Source organism: Colossoma macropomum, unplaced genomic scaffold (genome assembly GCF_904425465.1).
Source record: "Colossoma macropomum unplaced genomic scaffold, Colossoma_macropomum, whole genome shotgun sequence".
Classification (NCBI taxonomy): domain Eukaryota; kingdom Metazoa; phylum Chordata; class Actinopteri; order Characiformes; family Serrasalmidae; genus Colossoma; species Colossoma macropomum.
In genome coordinates, this window is record NW_023494786.1 from 13,579,027 (window position 1) to 13,599,474 (window position 20,448).

Below are 20,448 nucleotides of genomic sequence, written 5' to 3' on the forward strand. Positions count from 1 at the left end.
TAAAATTCATGAGTAATAAAAACACCATTAAACTGTGCTCATTATTACATTTGTATTTTAAACATTAATGCCTTGCATTTTTACATCAAAAAATATATATTTATTTTCTGGTTTACCCCATTATTGGTTTTATGTAAATTCTTATTCTGTTCATACTAAATAAACAGATTGTTGCTGCTCTGCTTATCAAAGTTGCTGAACGAAAGCCTTTTTTAATTAATTTGGCTTTTGGTTTCGGTTTTATGGATCTCTCCTAATTCAAAGAGATAGGGGTCTGGTCTTGCACAACTGGAAACAGCTGCCTGGTGGTGTTGCCAAGACACTACTCATGTGGACAGACTTTCCTACAAGGACTCTGGTGGTATCCATAGCACTTACGAGACCAATGCTGCGTCCAAAACCACATATTTTGTGGGGTTTTGGATGCAGCTTAAATGTTCAGCACAAGGAAAATGTAGAAGCACAGTGAGGGGGTTTAAATAAGCTACATTTAAATAATAGCTACATTCAAAGAAACCTTGCTAACGTCAGCTTAGTTGATTAATGTTAAGCTGTTTATTTGAAGTTAGCTACCGTTAAGCCTCTAGTAGGAAACAAATGGCCGAGCTACCAATGTTAGTTAGATTAATACGTTATTATTGACAGAGTATTACTGATAAATCATTTCTATTCATTTGCTACTAGAAAGCTATAAACCATGTAGCTAATGTCGAGGCTACAAGCAGACTAGTCGACTCAATACCACAGCCACGAACGTGCCTTGACCAATTGGCATTAAGTTGCTTAATAAAAGACGCCATGATTGGTGCGCTGACAGGAGCGGCCCCTCGGCAGCTCTGATTGGCTGGAGTTTTGGCACAAACATTCAGACATTTTACAGCGAGCAGACGTGAAAGTTGAGCGCGCGCTGCGGAGGTGAGAGCAGAAATGATTTGCGCGCACGTGCGCGTTTTGAAGGTGAAGAGCTTCATTATCTTCGCTCAGAGCGCCGCTGTCCTCTCAAACCGGACCATCCCAGTAAACAAAGAACGTCCGTGGACGTTCAAAATGTGTTTAAAAGTAGTCGGTCAGTCGGGGACATGTTATGAGCGTCAACAGACGTCCAAAATCAGTTTTATAAAGTCAGTTCATTGGTGACCTACTAATAACGTCAATGGACGTTTCACTATAACGCAATAATAATTATAACGATCAAGATAATAACCGTACCAGTACCACTGCTTCTAGCCTACTACTACAACTACAACTACAACTTATAATAATAATAATAATAATGATAATAATAATAATAATAAGAAACAAAAAGAAAGCTGTATTCCAGTCCAGAGATGCTATGTTTCTTTTCTCAAAGATACCAAATGTTAAATATAGATGGTTTTGGCTTACTGTTTTGTTAGATGCTGATTGCTGAAGCTTGATAATATTTCACTTGTCTTTGTGGTGTTAAAGAACATGCCATATGACGTCACATGGAGTGTGGTTGTCATTATTTCACATGGTGCCATCAGCTTTTCTTCATTTTCTGGACTTTTTTCAAATTTAAATGCAAGTGCTAAATGGTGTTTGTAATTGTAAATCTCATAGCAGTGTGTATTATTTAAGACACAATTCGAATTTGAATGCAACTTTATTTGCGCTTTAATTTCAGTGTATAATAGCTGGAAACGTTTAATACAGAAAAGCAGCGTTTCATTATCTTAATATGGTCAGACATAAAAAACGCCCATTTTATTGTATTTCGTCCTCATGGCGCTCCGGCTCTGCCAGAATGAAAATGTATTTGCAATCCTGTTTGCAACTGCATTTCCACTTTTAGCAAGGCAGTCCTGTCATTTAAGAGCTGTGGGTTTGGTGGATGTATCAAGCGGTTTAAAAGAAGACGCGATATCCGTCTGAACAGACACCAATCACTGCGCCTTTGGAAGGTTCTCGTTTGAGAAAGTCTTCAGCGAGCCGCCCACCGCATACGGCCTTACTGTCTCATTGATCCAGGTGAGTAAACGTTAGTTGGCCGTTTTAGGTAGGTTAGACCTTTTGCCATATACAAGTCACTAAGCTTACAACGAATCTTTAAATATTAGCTAGTATTATCGTTTGTTTATGAATAGAGGGTACATGTTAGCCAGTTAGCTAGCTAGTATTTGATACAGCTGCTGAAGCTGCCTTGCTAAGGTTAGCTAGTGCTGAACAGTCGTGCTAACTACGTGAAACATAGCGGTCGGTGCTGCACGTCATTAACGTAGATTTAAAGATTTGTCTGCATTGGCTGAATATAGCGAATTAAAAGCTTATTAACGAAGGTAACGGTCATTTTATTTCCCTCAGTTCAGTGTCATTGATGGTGAAGGTCCTGATAAAAGCTAAGCTCGCTAGCTAACACTATTGATTCATCACGACAACACACGTTTTCTGACATTAGCTATTCTTGGATTTTTGCGCGGGCTCGTTTGTAAAAGTTAGCCATTAGTACCACAATTAATGATTATTTTACAGTATTTGAAAGTAGCTAGCTTATGCAACTAGGTAATTTGAGTAGCTAACGCTAGCTAGCTTATTTTTTTATACAGCTGCAGAAGCTACAGATGTGTTTCTAAATGTTGGTAGGCAGGGGAAAATGTGGCAGTCATTCTAATACTTTGTTCTTTAGCTTTGGTTACACACGTTGAAATCATTAGTGAGTTTTTATTAGACAATGAAATGTTCTATGAGATAAGTTACTGAATTAACTGTAGCTGTATCTTCTTTTGCAAACAAATATTTGTTCCAGAAGCTGACTGGATTTGTCTGTGTGCCACAACAACATACTGGCAGTGGTCAAATAATGCACACAAGTTAAAAAAGTAAGTATTATCACAAACACAACAAAACGTAATGTGTTAACAATTTATGTACAGTTTTCCTGGTTATCAGTTGCCATACTCATTTTATGACTAAGAACCTATCTAAAGGAATGGTTTAGCAAAACATAAAATTTGAACAATTTTCTGCTTACCCCCAATGTAGCCTTTTAGCCAAGACATAATTGATATCCAAATATTGTGTCTTTAGCAATGAAGATGTGAAGCTAACATTTCTAACAAACACTAGAAGTCAATATTCACCTAAATCATTTCTGTAAATACCTCCTGAAAACATCTTTCAACCCCTTCAAACCACATCTATGTCTTCATTAAGGTGGCACAGACTTCTCAGTGTGTCATTTCAGTCAAAGTTGATATTGGAATTTGTAAGTCATTTAAAAAAAGTCAAATAATATTACTGAGCTTTTCTGTGATGTTTCCTATGTTATATAGCTGCATTCTGTACTATTAACTACCATCCATCCATCCATCATCTAAACCGCTTATCCTTCTGGGTCGCGGTGGGGTGCTGGAGCCTATCCCAGCTGTCATTGGGCGGAAGGCAGGATACACCCTGGACAGGTCGCCAGTCTACTATTAACTACCCAGTTCCTTTTTTGGACTGTGCTTTATTCCTTTAACAAATAAACACTGACCAAAATAAGAGGCCTTTTGGTTCCCAGCAGTTTAGTATAGAGTTTAGAAATCTCATGGGTCTTAGGAGAATATATAAAATTAGAGACAGTATATAAAATTAGAGACAAGCTCAAGCCCTTTGCATTTATAAGAATATATCACGTTAGCACTCCTTCACAGTTGTTTAGAAGCCCACTGAAATAAACATTTAAAAATAACTAAAAAAATAGATTTGTAATTATCAGATGACTCCTTATTGGCAACATCTCAGACAGGAAAATATTATGTATATTATATGGGAACATATTTCAGATTTGAAAGGTTTAAATATATGTGAATTAAAAGCTGTCAAAGGCCTTGTAGCATTGTGATTATTAATTGATAAGTAAGACGAAATAAGTAATAAGTATGACGTTAGAATGGCTTTCACCTTCCACAGATCTGTCTGTTTTTGCCAGGAGATTTTAATGCTTTGTGTGTACATTAATTGTAACAGTCTTGTTTGTATTTTATATTAGCTACAGTTCTGAAGTGGAACAACAAAGCCACAGCTCATGAGATGGATGCTGCCTTGGCCAATCACCTCAAGCATGCCCCCTGCAGAGCTTTTATCTTTCTTTTCTTTTCTTATTTGACTTCTCAGAAACTAAAATGAACAAGATTTTGTCTTGTTAAATAATTACCTTGATTTCTTTTACATTAAAACATTGAAAATCTTATACAGTACTGACACAGCTTATGGTTCAAAGGTGAAAATTCTTTCTGAATTGATGCATAGGATCTTATATGTCTTAGTCCTGATGAAGTTCATGGTCCAGTTTTATGTTCCACAAATGAAATTAAGAATAACTACACGTTTTCAATAAAGTTTCCATTTAACAAAGTTTGTTTTATGTTTACATTGGAATCAAAATTGTTAGTTAACTACAGGAAGATTTTTTGCATGGTGAAAAGGTTCTTCACTTTGACAGATAATGTGTTGTATATGGTTCTATATAGAAAAAATTGATTCTATATAGCACCAAAAAGGTTCTATTATTGTACAGTGTATTAAGCATGAAATGGTTCTATATAGGATTCATGGTAAAGTGCTATCTTTTTTGAGAGTGTACCAGTGGAAATTAATTTTGGATTAATTTTCAATGCCTTTAAACCCAGAAACTACGTCTGCTAGGTGACTCTGGTAGTATATTTCAGTTTATTTAATTATTTAACATTTTTTCCAAGGCCTTAGAACACCTTAAAATGACGTTTTTACTGTGACTTTTTTGGTCGTCTTTTCAACTTTCATTTTCAACCATTAGAAAACGTAAATTAAACAGCAGTTATGTTGTTACGTGATTTCAACGTTAAATCAACGTCCTTAAAATGACGTCTTTAATGTGACTATTTTGGTCGTTTTTTCAACGGCTAAGTTTAGACGTCTTTTCAACTTTCATTCTCAACCTTAATAAAGCGTAGTTTAAACGGCTGTCAGATACGTTGTTTCAACGGCCAAATGTTCACTGGGATTCCTCTCTCAAACATCAGGATCTTCTCTCAAACATTTTGGCACAAAACTAACCCCGTAGCCGAATAACGCGCCCTTTTTACGACGAACTCGAACACATTCTGGGTGATGAGCTCAACTGTCAACCATCGGAACTTCATAATCGCTCCTGCAATGCTGGCGAAGACGAAACTGAAGCTCCGGGAGCGACTGGCGTTCGCCGGCCGTCATGACTGTTTACTTCTGGACGAGCCGCCACGTGACGCACTGTTCTTTTGCGCATGCGGGTCGGTTTAGGAGCGTTATCTGTTTATACTGATGTCGCATACAGGTCACATTTAAAAGATATTGTGAACAGCCATACAAAAAAATCAGATTTGGTGAGAAAATCAGATTTGGGCCACTTTTACCTGCTGTGTAAACGTAGCCTTAGGTTCATGGGCTCAGGTCAGCCAGCAGACCCCAGAGTCCAAACTAAACATGGTGAAGTAGAATTTAGCTGTTATGCAGCATATAACTGTAACAAACTGCCCGAAGATCTTAGATGTGGCCTAAATGTAACAATTTTTAAAGTGGCTGCTGCCAGGTGAAGTGTGTGTTGCTTCTAATGCTGTGTCTCATTTACGCGGCTGCAACCTTAAAGGTTCCATTTCTCGGCCGTGTATGTCATGAGTACCGTCCTATTTCAGAAGAACGTGGAGGATCCTTGAAATGCGGCCGAGAAACGCGGACTTATTTCGGCTGAATTCTGAGGACGCACCGATGGATCCTTCTCAGAGCTGGTTTATGAGGAGCCTGGCCCTCCGTTACATCAAAAACAGGACTGCAAAACAGAAGAGGGCGCCCACAAGCGGGTGAATGGAGTTAAACTGCTAAAAAACGAAAGGTTAAAAAAGTTTCTAATCACTTGTCCAGAACTTTCCTTTCATTTTAGAAGGTAGAAAGATTTATTTTACTAAAAATGGTTACTGGCAGTGTATTTATCTGAAATAGTGCCCCCAAGTCAAAGTTTTCTATTTTGTAGAATTTTTAGCATTTTAGTTCAATAAAGGACTAACAGAAAAAAAATATTGTTGTTAAACATTTCACAATTTGGGTGAATTCATTTGAGCCTGCTTTCATCTCTTTACATGATCAGCCCTACATGATCAATATTTGGCCAAATCACTGAAATATTATTACAAATGAAAATATGAATAGAGCTGTACAAATAAATCAAATGCATAGAACTCTGCTTATGAAAGTTTTCACAAATCAAGCCTGTTTTATAAAACAGCCTGTATCTACAATATTTATTATGTTTGCGCATGAATAAAAGAAAATGTGCGCACAATCAAAAAGAAAACATATGCATGATTAAAAGAAAACAAGGAAACTGATGATTTGTTAATCATGGGAGTCTTTTAAGAAATTGCTGCCATGTATAAAAGAAAACATGCTCACAAATTACAAACACTCCTTCCCTTATTTTCATTTTTTACCATCTGAGGCTCTGTATATATAAAGAAACAAGAAGAACAAAAACAGGAACCATCAAAAGTTTCTGTTTGTTCCTGCCCTGCTGAAAAGAGACCACTAGAACTTTTAGGGAGTGGGATACATTTGGAATCAGTCCCAGAACCCACGTGTTAAACCATTAGCATTCTTTATGCTGTCAAACCATCAGGAAAACACAAAACACCTATTCAGTCACTAGTCAGTGATGGTATTTTGTGTTTTCCTGATGAGTTGATATCACAGTGTAAAGGACTATAATGGTTTAACGGGTGTTCTGGGACTGAGATGCTTTCCTAATGGGATCTAAAGGTGTCCTACAGGAAACCAGTGCTGCCATTTAAGCCAATTCCCATTACAAAGCAAAACTATCAGGTTTCAGTCCTAATGGTCTTTTTTCCAGCAGGGTAGAGCAAATAGACTGTTGCTAATATATATGTTTACACAGAATTTAAATGCAATTGCAAATAGTGCACAAACTGCTTGTTTACTTGTATTTTTATTAAGCTACATGTCAGCAGCTAGTAAAGAAAGTAAAGAAAAACTAAGTTAGCCATTTTTAAAATTGTTCTGTAACGTCATAGACATCATATCAAAATCAATGTTAGCAAATACAGTAACTTTACCTTAGAGCTGCTTTTTTACAATTTTGATATTGAGCTGTGAGCATGGTCTTCCACATATGTTAACTTTATAAAACACTTTTCAGCTTAGGAAATCAAACTAAAACAGCGCCATCTACTGGATGCATAGTGTGTGTCTAAATTACACATTTCCAAGCAACACCTATTGACTATCTTTTAATAATACAGACAAACTATTGCTAACTGCAATATAACTTCTTGCACAACTTCTTGTATTTGTGTCCTGCCTCTTCTACAGGGTGCCATCATGCTAATATCTCCCTCAGTATTTGACAGTTCTTTGTTGTGATTACTAATGTTAATTTCATTTATCATGTCAAAATCAGTTACTGTGCACGCTTGGAAAAGGAGGCTTGTCCATTACGAATATGAGCAGGCCTCAGACGGTATAACAGCACCACCTCCTGTCTCTGCTGTGTGGGCTTCCAGCAGAATCTGGCCCCAGTTTTCATCTGCTGCACAAGCACCAACAAGATGCCAGTTTTCATTTTGGCCAACAATGGCACAATGGGAGTCAGTTACTTGAATCTACATCCGGCATCTTGTGCTGGGAGGTAAACAGATTGTTCACCAGGTTGCTATCATATTGCCACGTGCTGCTCTGTATAGTTAGGTAAATAGCAACTTGCATAGCTATCATTATGTTATGTTAATGTTGCTTGATAGATCATTCAAATAAATTCTGTGTTCACAAGAATTGTCTAATTACCATCTACAGCTGAAGCTCTCATACAGAGTGTTCCTGATTGTGCAGTGTACCATGTAACCCGCTATGTTCAGAACATAGAAGAGTTCAACATGGTGTCCTACAAGGCTCTGTTTTAGGGCTTCTCCCTTTATTTACAGCTTCTAGTACACATAAAAGAGACGGTTAGAACTATTAGGAGTGGGATACATTTGGAATCAGTCCCAGAACATGTGTTAAACCATTAGCATCCTTTACGCTGTCAAAACATCAGGAAAAACACAAAACACCATTAGTGACTATTCAGTCACTAGTCAGTGATGGTATTTTGTGTTTTCCTGATGAGTTGATATCACAGTGTAAAGGACTGTAATGGTTTAACCGGTGTTTTGGGACTGAGAGGCTTTCCTAATGGGATCTAAAGGTGTCCTACAGGAAACTGTCAGGCCCAAAAGCCTCTCTTCTGTGCTCAAGGCCCGTGGACAGAGATGGATCCTCCTAGCGTGTTCTACTACTGTTACCTTAAGAGCTAACTGCAATATAACTTCTAACAAAATAAGAAAAATGTCAAAGTGTAAAAAGCAAAGTAAAATAAAAGACTTCAGTCGCTGAGTTCTTGTGGAAGGAAGGAAAAGGCCTTCTGCTTTATTGAGCTTGGATGGCAAGATGGTTCCCAGACAACCACAATGCAAAGAACATGTCAAAAACACCCACTTTTATATCCTGTTTGGGGCGACGAAGAAATCGCCCCTCCTTTTCTATGGAATCCAATACCGTCTTAGTTCCCATTATCTCCAAACCTTATATGTACATGGGAACCGTCACATCTGCACTTGGGAACCCTTATTTCCAATCATACATGAAATATGTTTTTTAAGAAATATCTTATCTTAGTTGTACCAGAATGTTCCAGTACCCAAGGACATTAACTTTTGACTGGTTGCATTTTAAGTTCACCTGTTCCAGGGCTGGTTCTTATCTCAAGGGCAGTTCTTCTTGCTCACACAGCAGATCCTAACAAGCTTCAGGAGGCCCCTTTTACAAACAGGCTTTGAAGCTAATGCCTATTTTACAGTGTGAAGATTACTATTCTTTGGTTAATAAACACTACTTGTTAACATTATCAGAAAATAAAGATTATTTATTCAAAACATCCATCAAAACCAGTGGTGCCAATTAAGCCAATTCCCACTACAAAGCAAAACCATTAGGTTTCAATCCTAATGGTCTTTTTTTCCAGCAGGGTAGAGCAAATAGACTGTTGCTAATATATATGTTTACACAGAATTTAAATGCAAATAGTGCACAAACTGCTTGTTTACTTGTATTTTTATTAAGCTACATGTCAGCAGCTAGTAAAGAAAGTAAAGAAAAACTAAGTTAGCCATTTTTAAAATTGTTCTGTAACGTCACAGACATCATATCAAAATCAATGTTAGCAAATACAGTAACCTTACCTTAGAGCTGCTTTTTTACAGTTTTGATATTGAGCTGTGAGCATGGTCTTCCACATATGTTAACTTTATAAAACACTTCTCAGCTTTGGAAATCAAACTAATGACAATTTTACACATCTGCTGCTTGACTTTCAAGTAGTTAAAGTAAGTTAACGTTTAAAATACAATAGGTCAAACTTGGTATGGCATGTCATGTAGAATCACATGCATTAAATTAATTACATTAATATCCTGTTCTTTGAGCTGCGCTGTGGGTAGCGCTGTTGCCTCACAGCAAAAAGGGCTTGGGTCTGATTCCCCGGCCGGGTGACCAGGGTTCTCCCCAAGTCTGTGTGGGTTTCCTCCTACAGTCCAAAGACATGCAGTCAAGGCTGATTGGATACACTAAATTTCCTCTGGGTTGGAGTGTGTATGTCTGTGTGTCTGCCCTGTGATGAACTAGTGACCTGTCCAGGGTGTTTCCTGTCTTCTGCCTTCTGTCTTCCACCTAATGACTGCTGGAATAGGCTCAGGGGTGTAAAGAGTACTGAAAATCCCTACTCAAGTACAAGTACTGTTACTGTAGTGATAATCTACTCAAGTACAAGTAAAAGTATTAGTAAATAAAATTACTCAAGTAAGAGTAAATGAGCAGTTCATTAAAAACTACTTAAGTACTGAGTTACCTAGCTACTTTTTTGTATTTCCATTGTCACAACCTGAACATATTTCTGAGCTGACTGTATCACTGGAAATAATCTGAACAGAAACACACACACACACATCATCTAAACCACTTATCCTTCTGGGTCACAGTGGGGTGCTGGAGCCTATCCCAGCTGTCAATGGGCGGAAGGCAGGACACACCCTGGACAGGTCGCCAGTCCATCGCAGGGCAGACAGACAGACATACACATTCACACACACACACCTAGGAGCAATTTTAACATGTCCAATTGGCCTGACTGCATGTCTTTGGACTGTGGGAGGAAACCCATGCAGACTGGGGGAGAACAGGCAAACCCCACACAGAAATGACCCTGGTCACCCGGCTGGGAATCAAACCCAGGCCATTCTTGCTGTGAGGCAACAGCGCTACCCACTGCGCCGCCGAACAGAAAAACACTAAAGCTAAAGTTCTGAGAGCTGAGTTCACTTTGCTAGTGCACAGTTACACACCTTTCTGTGAACTGTGTAAGGAACAAGGTTTACATTAAACTGCATGCATTTCATGGTTAGATGACTATATAAGATGTCCTAGTTTATCTGTTTCTAATAAAATATTTTTGAATCCCTGAAAGACTGTTCAGAGGCTGTTACTGTTTAATTAAGTTAATTTAAGAGAAAAAAAACTGAGTCAAAATTATGAGCAGTTTGCTTAATTAATAATGTCATTTTAGTGAGTCCTGCTGCCCATCAGCTCCCTGGACTCTAGCTTATGTTAATAGGTGTGACCCTCTACAGACAGTAAACACATTCACAGCCTTCAAACTGTGTATTTTCACTGCTATCTGTTCTACCATTAAAATCAGCAGGAACATCAGCAATTCATCCAGCTTTTGCTGTGGTATATTTCACTAGTAATCATGCTGATCACCTCATACAAAACCAGACATTATTACTGCATTAGACAGTTAAACAGCTACACAGCCGCCCACAATTAGAGACAAACACCAAGGCAGCGAGAGAGAGAGAGAGAGAGAGAGAGAGAGAGAGAGAGAGAGAGAGAGAGGCGGGGCGGGCGAGGAGGGATCAGATCAGGCCAGTGGACAGCGCGACAGAATCACTGTGCAGAGTGGATGAAGATCCTGTATTAAACTAAATTTCTATCTCAGCCATTCACGACCGTTTATCTCCAAAGCAGCAGCTAAACTAGGCTGTACGGTAAACTGCAGGCTGTGGGCGATGCCTGTTAACTAAAGTGTCTGACAGACACTTGTAATAAAATATACCCAGCAGATTTTAAGTTTAATAAACCAAAGCATTATAAAAGACAGAGGAAAACCGTCAACACGGTACCTGTTCAGCTCGGATCACCTAGCTCGGCTAATGCTCCCTCAGGCTGGAGTCGAGTTGTGAGAGCGGATCTCAGCAGGTTTCGTGTTTGGCCGCTGATAATAACGCTGTTTTCTTTAGTTCATGTGAAAATGAATACAGATGAGCGTTTGGACGCGGTCTGTTCCTCGTGTGTGCTGGTCCAGTTCTCCTCTGTCCTTCTCCACTCCCCATTCTGTAGGGGTTTTCCTGCCGGAGCTGCTGTTTTTTCGAGTGGTGAATTTTTAAATTTAATCGCGCTCAGTTCGTGTTGGTGTCTGAGCTGATAAGCTCATTTGTTTTTACTCTGTAACGTTGTGAAAATTAAAGTAGCGAAGTACAAGTATTTCATTAAAAATTAACTCAAGTACGAGTAAAAGTACTATAAATTGACGCAGAAGTGTGTGTGTGTGTGTGTGTGTGTGCGTGCGTGTGTGTGTGTTTTGTTGTCTTAAATTTTGTTTTGTTGCATTTTGCTATGAAGCTGATGTCTATAAAAGTTTACTGTATAGTTTGCATTTTTACGTTCCTTTAAAAATTGAACTGTCCCACTGTTGCTGTTGAGTTAATGACAGCTGTAAACTTCATCTGTAGTACACAGTAAACACTAACAAGTGAACTGACTTTTGAAGTAACTACTGTAATTTGTTGTAATTTTGATTATATGTCTGCTACTATAATTTATGTATTTTTCTGTACTCTTCAGCTGTAAAAGCATGGCCAGTATTACTGTAGATATACAGGCTGTGTGTACTGTGTGTTAATACAGTAAAAAAACAGTAATGTCTCCAGTACTGCATAGTTAAAACTGTGTCAGCTGTAACTTAGCAACTAAGCTATCAGTAAATTTATGTATATTTTGCAGTGTATTTTTGACAGTGTATTTAGCGTAGTTAGCTAGTTTGACGACTGAGTGGCTCTGAGCTTCTGTTACTGCTCAGAAACTGCCTTTTGAAAGGTCATTCTGTGGGATGATACTGGGGAGGTGTGCAGAATGCTGTGTATGGACATTATACACTGATCAGGCATAACACTATGACAACCTCCTTGTTTCTACCCTCATTGTCCATTTTATCAGCTCCACTTACTATATAGGTGCACTTTGTAGTTCTACAATTACAGACTGTAGTCCATCTGTTTCTCTGCATACTTTGTTTGCCCCCTTTTACCCTGTTCTTCAGTGGTCAGGACCCCCATGGACCCTCACAGAGCAGGTACTATTTGGGTGGGGGATCATTCTCAGCACTGCAGTAACACTGACATGGTGGTGGTGGTGTGTTAGTGCGTGTTGTGCTGGTCTGAGTGGATCAGACACAGCAGTGCTGCTGGAGTTTTTAAACACTGTGTCCACTCACTGTCCACTATATTAGATGCTCCTACCTTGTCAGTCCACCCTGTAGATGTAAAGTCAGAGACGATAGCTCATCTGCTGCTTCACAGTTTGTGTTGGTCATCCTCTAGTCCTTCATCAGTGGTCACAAGACACTGCCCACAGGACACTGTTGGCTGGATATTTTTGGTTGGTGGACTATTATCAGTCCAGCAGTGGCACTGAGGTGTTTAAAAACTCCAGCAGCACTGCTGTGTCTGATCCACTCACACCAGCGCCACATAAGTGTTACTGCAGTGCTGAGAATGATCCACCAGCCAAATAGTACCTGCTCTGTAAGGGTCCATGGGGGTCCTGACCACGGAAGAACAGGATAAAAGGGGGCTAACAAAGTATGCAGAGAAACAGACAGACTACAGTCTGTAACTGTAGAACTACAAAGTGCACCTATATAGTAAGTGGAGCTGATAAAATGGACAATGAGCATAGAAACAAGGAGGTTGTCATAATATTATGCCTGAGTGGTGTATATAATCCTCATTAGCTTTTATTAAATGTAAAACAGAATGTAAAATATTTCACTCCTACCACTGCTTTCATTAGCAGGCAACAGAGCGACAGGTGAGAAGTCATTTCATATGAGCAGGAGATTTATAGCTGGGACTTAGCGACGAGCAACAAGAGACACAGCGTCAGGGTGATGAGGCAAACGTACAGAGATTCTCGGTTTAATGCAAATAAATTAGGATACCTTGAAGCGAGAAATGATTGTGTCTAACAAATTCCTTGGAGCAACTGTAGACTTGGGTCGTCCAAGGTCTCCAGTCCGGACTCTCTTTTTGTTCCTACTAGTATTTTATTTCTATTCCTAGCCTTGAACCTTATATAACATATAATTGTGGTTCATATTTTAAACAAAATACAGATGCATACAGTCATATGCAAAAGTCTGAACATTCAAATTACATGATGGGTTGATTTTAAGTGAAATTAACACATCCTCAAACTTAAATATGCCATTTGCCTGAAAACTGTAGTGCACAACTTCTTGTAATTGTGTCCTGCCTCTTCTACAGGGTGCCATCATGCTAGTATCTCCCTCAGTATTTGACAGTTCTTCGTTGTGATTACTAATGTCAATTTTATTTATCATGTCAAAATCAGTTACTGTGCACGCTTGGAAAAGGAGGCTTGTCCATTACGAATATGAGCAGGCCTCAGACGGTATAACAGCACCACCTCCCGTCTTCATCCCATCTTCGCCCCAGTTTTCATCTGCTGCACAAGCACCAACAAGATGCCAGTTTTCATTTTGGCCAACAATGGCACAATGGGAGTCAGTTACTTGAATCTACATCCGGCATCTTGTGCTGAGAGGTAAACAGATTGTTCACCAGATTGCTATCATATTGCCACGTGCTGCTCTGTATAGTTAGGTAAATAGCAACTTGCATAGCTATCATTATGTTATGTTGATGTTGCTTGATAGATCATTCAGATAAATTCTGTGTTCACAAGAATGGTCTAATTACCATCTACAGCTGAAGCTCTCATACAGAGTGTTCCTGACCTGAGTAAACTGTGCAGTGCACCATGTAATCCATCATCAATTTGTTAGCTTACATGGGGGGGGGGTGTTTATAACATAGAAGAGTTCAACATGGTGTTCCACAAGGCTCTGTTTTTGGGCTTCTCCCTTTATTTACAGCTTCTAGTTCACATAATTTGCAAGAACTGTGTTAACTATGGCAGCTGTACATGTCTGTTCAGTCAGATTCAGTGTTAGAGATATACATAATGGAAGACATGAATGGTTAACTGATCAGGAACTTGCAGGTTGTAGATTTATCCTTGATCTTGATGTTTTTGATGATTTTTTTTCTGTGTGAGCAAAAAGCTTCAATCAGTAACACTAGAAGCTAGTCTATCATTTGAGTCACATGACCCTAACCCTACGAGATCCATCCAATTCAGAATGCAGCAGCCTGTGTGTTCACTGGAAAAAGAAAGTCTGAGCATGTTAGTCCAGTTTTGACTACATGACATTTAAAACCTTTAACAGCCTAGCTTTAGTATGTCTTGCTAATCTGTTGAAGTATTTAGCTTGTCCAGACCACTTCCCCAGCTGAAGCAGTTTTACTGCACACATCTGGAATAGCATTCTAGAGAATATTAGGAAAAGGTTTTTTTTAAATTCAGTTTAAAAACATTTATTTAGGCTAGCATATGTTTAGTGTGTTGGGGCTGTTTTTTCCTATTGTTTGTGATTGTATTATTTAATTTTATTATAAATACTTCTAAATAGATCACATAAAGTGCTGATTTGCTAATAATGTAAAATTTGCTAATAATGTAAAATGCTATATTCACAAACCAGCTAATTTTAGAGCATGGATCAGTTCTACCAGCATTTCAACTCTAGATCTCATTCACACATTAATGCCGTCCTGGAAATCCACAAAACATTTAAGGACAAACCCGCATCAGGTTGTTCTTTCTTGTTCAAGCGCTTAAAAGATTATATCTTGTTTTATTTCTTCTTGCATCATTATGCTTTTAGGCACAGGAGCATGTTTTTTTGCCCAGACCAGAAGGATCTTGTGGCGCTGGATGTTATCGCCACAGTCTACCTTGTTTGTTTGCATTCCTGAGGATTAAGATTGGGCATATTGAAGGAATACTGAGCAGTGTCCATAACAAAACATACCAGAGCTAAAGGTAAACACAGTCAAGGACTCTATCGCTGAAATTCAGTTTTTCCAAACCTTTTTTCTTAGGCTGCTATACCTGTGCTGATGACATTACTTCAACATTTATATTTCATAATTAATTCCAGTCAAATTGTAACATATTGCCCCTCGTAAGTAGAATGTGGAAATAAACACGGAACCACTCACACTGCTCTACGTTTTTATATTACAATGTCAATAATTCACAAATGTAAATAACCTGTAACATTAGGTAATTCATTGTAAGTACAGGCATTATCTATGCTAGATGTGTCTGTCACAGCGCCAGGGCTTCAAATGAGTGGCACTGTGTCCTTGTTTTTCCTTAGCAGCCATCTGTGTTTTAATGTGATAATAAATATCATTAAATGTGCTTACACCTGTCATAATTAGCAGATGATTACATTAGCCTACTGCACTGGCGTGTGTATGATGTCAATCAGATTTCCAACAACTTCAGGAACAGGAACAAACAGGAACAAACAGGTTAAGCACTAAACTCTGCAGCTCTGCAGTACTGCAGGAGTACCTGGTCCTTCAGCCCACTTGTTGAGACTAAAAACAGCAAACCAAAACACCGTTTGCCAGCATATGCCATCAGTGTTGCTTTCAGTAAGGGCACACTATTCCCAGACCAAAACACAAAGGACACTGTTGCTAGAACTTCTCAAGATCAGAAAAACTGTGCCATCGGAAAGGCAGCTTAAAAGCAAAGAAGTTAGTCAGCAAAGTCAGTTAACTTCACATACTCCTGGCCATGAGTGTGAACAAACAGACTGTACATCTTTCAACAGGTTGGAAACTCGTTCCCAGGCACCCTCATTAGCCAGGTAAATTGCTGATAGGGTGGTTTCTTGAGGTTTGAAACACTGTCACTGTTGGCTACGTCAGCTCTGGGGCAAGATGAGCATGCTTTGTGTGACTCAAAGTAAGATGGATGCTCTCAGCTGCATGGTGATGAGACAGGGTTTATACTCATTCAATCAGGCATCCACTGTCGACCATAGATAGGCCTCTCCTCCATTCACATAGATGCACGTGTTACTATGTGGCAATTTCGGCTGTTTTGCCAGGAACAACAAATAGACTCCAAAAATAGTTCTAATTGTACAGTTTCTCAGGATTGAACTGATAATTGAGCACATGTGAGATTAAAATAGTTAGAAGGACTTCAAGAATTTAAATCAATTTAATGAATTTAAATTGGTACAACTACAAACCTAAATTCCAAAAACGTTGGGACAGTATGTGACATGCTAAAAAAACAAAAAGCAGTGATCAGTAAATTCTGTTTGACCTGTATTAAATTGAAAGCAATTGAAAGTATTTGTTGTTTTATCTTTTACTTTTTTCGTTTTTTTTTTGTTGTTGTTGTAAAAATACCCTCACTTCAATTTTATGCCTGAAACACATTCCAAAAATGTTATGACAAGAGCATGTTTTACATCACCTGCCCTTTTAATTTAGATTACTGTTTGAGGATTGAAAACACCAACTGATCAAGTTTTGAAGAAAGATTGTTTTGCTATTTTGCCATTATACAAGTCTTCTGTACTGGGCCTTTGTTATCTTGTTGTCATATCCATATTTTCTAATTATGCAGCCATGCTGCTGTAACGGCATGTCGAGGAAGGCAAGGACATCGAAGGCAGCATGTGTTGCACCAAAATGTATGTATATCTTTCAGTGTTAATGGTGGTGTCACAGATGTGCAAGTTACCCTGAAACTATGACGCACTCTGGCTTTAGTACTTTACATCAGTAACAATCTGGACAGTCCTAACCTTTATTCGTCTAGAAAACACTGGATGGTGTATTTATACTCAAGCATGACTGCATTACCTGTTTAAGATGTTCTAAGTGTTAAATTGCTGCTGTCCCAACTTTTTGGAACATGTTGCAGGCCTCAATTTCAGAATGAGTGTATAAGTTAATAAGGAAAAACAGGTCAAAGTGGATTTACCAGTCATTGCTACAGTTCACAATACTTCCCCTACTTTTTGGGAATTGAGGTTTATACAATTACAATTACAGTTACAATTCTAAAATAATTTCACATTACACAGATTTAATTTTTTTTTTATTAAGATAAAAATAGTCATGGTGGAAATTATTATTATAAGGTGTATTCACATGGTTTGACAATCATGGCACATTGTAAAGAACAATACATTATTTAATGCCATAAATTGATTTGGTTATCCTTACTGCTTTAAGGCTGTGGTGGATTGATCTGTGTTGGTTGCAGTTATATTTACTGCATTTGTTAAATAACCTGCTTCTTATATTATATAATATTTTCCTTTGTTTTGCTGTTTAAATTCTTGCTTTCTTGTGTATGTGAGCAGATGCCTAATGTGGCTAAAGTTTCAATTATCTCGAGATGCTGTGCCCACAAAATTCACTGGAGTTGATTATAAAGAAATGTTGGTAACCTTAAACAAGAGTCCACTTTACCATTAACATAATATGTATTAGCCAACTAAAGTGCTCTGTAAGTGTATGATGGATTGACTTGTGCTGTATGGACTCATTCTGTAGCCAGTATGAATACATTCATAATGACTTTGCAGTATGAATTTAGAATGGATGGATGGATGGAATGTATCTTTTTTGATTAATATTGATAAAAGCAGCTTCTCTCTACCTTCCCTTGTTTCCAAAAACAATGGTATTTTGACACATAGACACCTCAAAAAATTAATGTAAATTAACCTTTCTTCACATACACGAAAGTATTTTGTCTGAAATCCAATAATTTTACAGACACGTCTGGTCCACATATGAGAAAATGTGCAAAACAGAGAGAAAAAAATTAAGTGCCATAAAAAGACAACTTCATAAATAAGAGTATTGTCTATCACAACCAATGAAAAAGCTTTTAGTGACAGGAACTTTGGTTCAATTACAAACAAGGAATTAGAATATTGTACACTTATATGAAAAACAAGCAATAAAATAACACTGCTAAATACAAGTCCTTTCACTGGTGGGAATTTTCAGAAATTCTGGTTAAGAAGTAATCCACACATAAGTTGTATTTAAAGCACCGTTTGCAAGTAAGGAGTTGAAATGATCACTGATCATTAGCATAATTGTTTCGAAACCCGTACATTTTCATTACAGCTCAGTGAGTTGGACCTGGATCTTTATCTGCCTCCTTTGCTACATGCTAAAGTGCCTGTTAAAGTGTCATTAAAGCAAGAGGCTCCGCAAATAGGCCTTAGAGGAGTTCCACTTAGAGCCTCTTGCAGTTCGGCAGTGAGAGGCTGCAGCCATTTATGCTGACCCTTCTTATGCCCTGGGTGTCTGTCACTGGTGCCAGGGTCTGAGTAAGGCTAACCTGTGCATTACTAAATGACGTAATTCTCCCACTCCCAGCAATCTGCAGGTTGACAGTGGTTGCATAGCTGGTTTTTAAAGTCTTATTCCCCTGTAATGGCACACTGTCCTCTCTTTTACCTTCTTCTGAGCACTGACTAAGAGTGTCTCTTTCAGGTACAGGAGGGGTCCGAGCCACATAGGCACAAATAAGGCTACTTCGGCAAGTAGCCTTTCCTAATTCGGAGTCCTCCTGTCCAGATTCGGGGCACAGTGAAGAGGTTAACATGTCACATTCAGAATTGTCCTCTGGATTATACTTGGTCAGCAGTTCATGCACATCTGGCCAGGCAATGCTTGTCAAGTGCTTTCCTCCATGGTTAGTCTTCCCAACTGTCAGCCTGACAGGAGACTGAGGTCCTGGACTGACACATGTAGGGGTGCCATTGTAGGACCGTCCACGAGGGCTAGTTGTGTTTGACTCTATGTCTACTGACCATCGTCCATTCTCAGCCCAAGACCTGTGCTCATTCCTGGAGGGGCTGGGTGGTCTGCCTGCCAGGCTCACAAATGGTAAACTGCTGCCTCTTGATCTCCGCTGGTTCTGAGAGGAGGACAAAGAAGATGCTGAACATGGAGAAATGACTCTGGAGCCTCTTGAAGAAGAACTTGCTTCTGTTCTTGTTGGGGAGGAAGGTGTCACTGTTGATGGGTTCCTTGGCTGAGGGCTTGCAATGCAGTAAACATTTGTAGGAATTCCTATAGGAGGTGGGGAGGTGACCCTTGGACTTGGGCATGGAGACAAAGAGCAAGCTGAATTTGTTCTTGAAAACTCTAAACAAAGAGGTGTAAAGGGGCTGGCCACACCTTGCCTGGGGGTCCGTGGATTCGGAGGCTTGGTTGTCAATGGACCTGTACTGCTTTGGACAAGAGGTGGGGAGCAAATTCGGGTAAAAGGAGATGGCGAAGGGGAAGGTGAGGGTGACTGCACACGAGAGTTAGGCTCGGAGGATAGGAATGGTCGAGCAATTCTGTTGTGAGAGGCTCCTCTCTGGGTATCAGGGAGCTGAGGAGTGCCTCCTATATTTGATAATGATGGCTTTTTGTGATTGCCAGCCCATCCATTACTGCAAAGACTGTTATTGTTATTGTTATTGCCATTCAAACTAGTATGTGGAGATGGTTCAAAGTTATCTGACCTTGTGTGTGCAGCAGAGGGTACTGAGTGGAAGTTGGCAGGGAGAGCTGGTGACATTGATCGATGGCTGCGATAAGGAGGTGGGGACTGTACAGTTGCTGGGCTGGATCGCAGACTGTTTGAGCGGAATGGGGAAGGGGGACACTTTGGAATTTGGCTTCCCATCCCAGACAAGCCTATGCTGCCAGTATCAGATGGTACACATGAGTCCAGAGTAACTGCTTTGGGGGAGGGAGACCTCAGTCTCAAAGCAGATGCGGGGGAAGGAGGGGAACTGCAAGAAGGAGAGGTAGCCTGAATGCGAGCATTCCTTTTGGCCATGCTTTGAGAGATTGTCTGACTGATACAAGAGGCAGCAAGTGACTTGGCAAGGGCAGAAGCAGCTGCAGAGGAGCTGAGATTTTGAGAGCCTCTAATGGGGGACGGCGAGCGTATCCGAAGGCTCGTACTAAAGGCAGATGGTCGTTTAGTTTCTGAAGAACAACCTGAAGGAATGCCTGAAGACGTATTGCTGAATGATGGATCAGAGAAAGAAGAGATCAGAGAAGCTGATGATGTGTCCTGATCCTGCTCCTTGGACCAGGGCTCACTCTGTGGTAGTCTGAAATCATA

At 39.3% G+C, this 20,448-nt stretch overlaps 1 protein-coding gene and 1 long non-coding RNA gene across 3 annotated transcripts in view; one reads left to right on the top strand and one right to left on the bottom strand.

Annotated features, from left to right (window-relative positions):
* Positions 1 to 1,776: 1,776 nt before the first annotated feature.
* On the top strand, positions 1,777 to 4,323 carry LOC118801054. Its single transcript, XR_005006440.1, has 4 exons — positions 1,777 to 1,992; positions 2,768 to 2,840; positions 3,294 to 3,422; positions 3,995 to 4,323. It is a non-coding gene; the product is annotated as an uncharacterized LOC118801054 (long non-coding RNA).
* A 13,074-nt stretch (positions 4,324 to 17,397) lies between these two features.
* plekhg2 (pleckstrin homology domain containing, family G (with RhoGef domain) member 2) overlaps positions 17,398 to 20,448 on the bottom strand; it is a 52,035-nt gene continuing 48,984 nt past the window's right edge. Inside the window, exon 20 of one of the 2 annotated variants that reach the window (XM_036561251.1) lies at positions 17,398 to 20,437. In XM_036561251.1, the coding sequence (XP_036417144.1) occupies positions 18,556 to 20,437 (1,882 nt within the window). In that variant the 3' untranslated portion in view covers positions 17,398 to 18,555. The remainder of the gene's footprint in view (positions 20,438 to 20,448) is intronic. The other variant, XM_036561253.1, reaches the window with a different exon arrangement.